This window comes from Haplochromis burtoni, unplaced genomic scaffold (genome assembly GCF_018398535.1).
Source record: "Haplochromis burtoni strain Fernald_Lab_line unplaced genomic scaffold, NCSU_Asbu1 Contig_671, whole genome shotgun sequence".
NCBI classification, from domain to species: Eukaryota; Metazoa; Chordata; class Actinopteri; order Cichliformes; family Cichlidae; genus Haplochromis; species Haplochromis burtoni.
Window position 1 is genome coordinate 19,886 of NW_024583032.1, and position 4,370 is coordinate 24,255.

The 4,370-nt window shown below is 40.3% G+C and overlaps 2 protein-coding genes across 2 annotated transcripts in view; one reads left to right on the forward strand and one right to left on the reverse strand.

Moving 5' to 3' along the window:
- The window catches only part of LOC102297898, an 11,414-nt gene extending 10,748 nt beyond the window's left edge, over positions 1-666 (reverse strand). The window contains exon 1 of the mRNA XM_042215176.1: positions 518-666. Within this exon, the coding sequence (XP_042071110.1) occupies positions 518-666 (149 nt within the window). The remainder of the gene's footprint in view (positions 1-517) is intronic.
- Positions 667-2,080: 1,414 nt separating this feature from the next.
- Positions 2,081-4,370, forward strand: part of LOC102296481 (guanine nucleotide-binding protein subunit alpha-13) — a 25,550-nt gene continuing 23,260 nt past the window's right edge. Inside the window, exon 1 of the mRNA XM_005949520.3 lies at positions 2,081-2,409. Coding sequence (XP_005949582.1) covers positions 2,127-2,409 — 283 coding nt within the window. The 5' untranslated portion in view covers positions 2,081-2,126. The remainder of the gene's footprint in view (positions 2,410-4,370) is intronic.

The window sequence follows — 4,370 nt, forward strand, 5'->3', positions numbered from 1 at the left end:
GTACAAACATCACTAATGTCACATGACTTTGCCAACATGTGGCCAACAGTAATGTTTTAATGTTCTTCGTTATTAAACATTTGCACATAAATAAGTGACATCGTATTCAGTACTTACTTTTGACAGTTCACTCTTCGGCTGCTCCCTTCTGCCGCAAAATTGCAGCAAAATTATCCACACCCACCGCTGCGCTATGAATTGTGTGATATATGGGACCACGAAGTGTGCACCGGACCACGTTTGATATTTGGGGAAATCGACGGTGCATTTGGAGTACACTTCGAATTGGGACAGCCGTCGTTGCATGGCGGTGACGTAATCGCACTTAAAATGCGTACTTCAAGCGTGCAGTCTCTGAATTGGGACACAGCCTGAGAGTCCACCAACATACAACACACCAGTATGAAGGGCAGCCTGCTGATGTGAAGCCCCAAAGTGGACCGCCTGTACTTGAGAACTGTATTTACAGCTGTAGTTTTCTGAGAAGTCAACATGTATCAAAGTCTCCTCCCCTGACATGCTGTTCTTCAGCTCACGGCAGAAGGCATACTGCTGCTTGAAGTGATGCATTTGAAATTTCTTTACAAAGCTGTGGAAGAGCTCAATGAGGTCCTCTTGTGTGCCCTCCACAGATTTCTTGGCTGTCACCTTGACAGTGTCCCTCATCTCTCACGCTCACTCTGCAGGTTTCTCTCCCTTCTTTCAGGATCAGCTTTAAGGCGTTCCCGATACTTCTTTTGCCTTTCTGCTGCTGTTGTTGGTGCCATCTTACTCGCATCCTTAACATGGAACATAAATCACATTCAGCATGCATGCAGTATAAGAATGGTGATTGAATATAATAATAATTGATTTAAATAATTGGATAACTTAACAACCAAAGTATTAAACTCTCAACCCCATAACAATCTCACAACCGCGTTACAATCAAAAACATAACAGGGTTGAGATTTTTGCACAAACTGGCCGCTGCTCAATGTAGTGAATACCAGACAGAGAGCACATGGCATGCATGAAATTCAAAATCACCATATATTCAGGAACTAACAAAAAACTTTTCATAAGTAATAGTTTTCTTTTTTTCATGTTACAGTGTTGAGTCATTGAGGTTGACGACCACAATATCACAAGATAAATGACTAAAATAAAGGAAAAGAATGGAGCAACTTGCCTGTCTCTGGTCCTGTTGTCCAAAAGACTTCAGTGATGTCACTTCCTGATGTATACGAATTCTGGATCACACCATTGTATTTATGGGGGTGGGATCATTCATGTGACGGGGTTGAAGGGTTAGTCAGGTACAGGAATAATTGTGATTTTATTGAATAATTAACAATTAAATTTGAAAAAAAGAAATATTAACAGCAAAAGAGCACAAACAGATGTTTAGGTTGATACCAAAATTTATTGACTTTTTAAATAGTTTTATTTGTAAACTTTCATCAAGGCCACGAGGGACATGACAAAATAGGTGGTGTCAAATGAAAAAACTGTATTATTTCCCATAAAAAAGATCAAAATTAGTTCAGTTTTTTTACACTGTATTAAATGGTACATTTCAATATATATGTAAAGCTGTTTAAACAGAAAGTTTGGTGACCCAATAGATGAAATACACCATAAGAGGTGAGAGGGACTCAAATTGTGCCATTTTCATGGAATGACTCGACTACATGACAACCTATGACTCAATGGCCCACACATGAATCAACTTTATTTAGTTATTTATTTAATTTTGTACTTTTTTGATATTATTAGGGTGATTTAAGTTTAACGAGTAAATTCTGAGTTCATTCTTGCCACGTCTCTGACGTCAGCTGCAAGGCTCTTAAATATAACAAAGTATTTGTATTTCTTTACCACTAACCTCTGGAAATTATATTACAATACTGTTCAAGAGTTTTGCGCTGTGTTGTAAATTAGTCTCCATGAAAAATGTGCCAATAAGGGCATCATTTGCAGAAAACGTCCATTTGAAATCAAAACTGAGTGTCACGATACGGACTGTGTTGTGACAGCTGAAACACGCAAGCGAAGCGTCGTTCGGAGGATTCCTACGGACCGTGAACGCAGCACTGGACTCAGCCCTCCCATCCACCCTCTGTATCGATGTAGTTGTTTCAAAGATGGCGGACTTCCTGCCGTCCCGCTCCGTTTTATCTGCATTTTTCCCCAACTGCCTCCTTACAAGGGGCGAGGCAGAGCAGCTGCGGAAATCCAAAGAGATAGATAAGTGTATTCATCGAGACAAGACTTATGTTAAAAGGCTTGTAAAGATCTTATTGCTCGGGGCGGGAGAAAGCGGCAAGTCCACTTTCCTCAAGCAAATGCGTATTATTCATGGGCAGGACTTCGATCAGAAGGCCAAAGAAGAATTCAGGGCTACGATTTTTAGTAATGTTATTAAAGGTAAGCCGACATTATACCGACTGCTTTTCACATATTGAAACAGGTTTGTTCCGACGTGTGTAGAGATGGGGCTGTAGGAGCAGCCAGTGGGAAGTTGCTAGCTTCTGTTCAGCCGATTTTCTGTGTTCGACCAAGCTAGTCTGGTTAGCTTGTTGAGTAGCCAAGAAACGCCTCTGCTGCTTGTGTGTGCATGGTGGATCTGAATGCAGCACTTGATCGTCTGTGATTAGTAAAAGCTTCGCCGATATTTACGTATGATTTCTGCTCTTGTTCAGTCAAAACATGCAGACTGGTTCGTCTTTATGGACAAAGTTGAGGAAAAGGGAACCAGTTTATTTGGAGTGCACTGGGTGTGTTGTTTATTACTTTTAAGCCTCTAAGTGTTACATAATCGCTCTGTAGCGATGTCTTTTTGCGAACCAGGCCAGTTTTTCATTGCTTTGCGATAAAAGAGCAGATGCGAGCATGCTGTATTATGGGAAGTGTTGCCTTGTGTGGTTTGTCATGAAAGTTTTTGTAGGAAGTGCAGGGCCACCCATGCGAGAGCTGCCGTTTTGTTCCAGCTTAACTGGTTTTCATGGTTTCTGGGGATGTTTGCCAACATTTCAACTGGGCTTAACAGATATTTCTAGTCGCAGAATAATCATATTTATGACATTTTATAAGTGAAAATGGACGTTTGTTTTTGTTGTTGAATTTGAATATAAATATTAAGTCATTTTTTTTGTAATCAAATATTGAAGTAAACCGATGTCCAGATTCTAATTGTTGGCCAAAATAGTCAGCAGTTTACAGATGCAGTTATTCATTGGGACTTCCTATAGATAATTGATGAATAAATTAAAACATATCAGATAAAACTAATCTATGGTATGAAGGACCATTCATGTCTCTTTAAACATTGTTGAATAACTGAAATCTCACAACCTGCAACCTAACAGGAAAGGAAAAACCAGCTGTTTGTGGAGAAGCACAGCAAACCGTGACCGACAGTTGCACAGCAAACAATCGTCAAAGGCATCTGGTAGAGTGAGGCACGTCTGTGGCGCTATGCTCATCACAGCACCATACTTTAAATCATCTAGGTTACTGTTAGCTGAGCTGACATAATTCTGCCCCGTACACAAGGAGGTTTTCTAGTTTTATTCAGTGACGTCTTCAAACTGGTCAAACTTGAGACACAGTTGCAGGCACTGGAGCTCCGAGTGCTCCGAACCTGTGGTTTCACACGTGTTTCACGTTGATACAGATCATACGTTGATTTCAGGGTTTTTCCAGAAAAAAACAGCATTAACTAAGCCTACTTTAAAGAATGATACCGTCCTACTTCCTTAACGTTTCGTCAACATTGAAGGATTCTTATGACCTGCAGCACATTTCCTCTTTCTACCGTCACTCTAACAATTGCTGACAGATGGCATATAAATCTTTTCAGGGTGGGACTCTCACCATGAACTTTGGGAGTGATTCCTTTAGATTTCTTAGAGCAACTTTCTTATAACAGAGATGAGCAATTTCATCCTGGATGGCGAAATATCGAAATTTGTCAATCCCACCATGATTTCACGAAAACTCGCTTTGCAATTTAACGTCACCGCTGTCTTTACACTGAACGAAGATAACTGATCTGACCAAATCCGTCAGACGAGTTCCTAAAAATACAAGATCTGAAAATATCACCAAAATTATACATAGAGTTAAAAATGGCTGACTTCATGTTGTTGGTTCTTTTTGTTGAGACTTTTTACGCCCTGTTGTCTTACAGGCTGCCAAATGTCAGACTCATAGATGAAACGTAGTGCAGTGGCTGCTTTTTGAAATTTTGTAGGTGGTGCTTGGAGACAGTGTGCAATAGGGCTGCCACGATTAGTCGACTACTCACGATTACGGCGACTAACAAAATCATCACGACTGATTTAATAGTCGACGCGTCGTTTGAAGCTTTGTAAGATCCCAAAAGA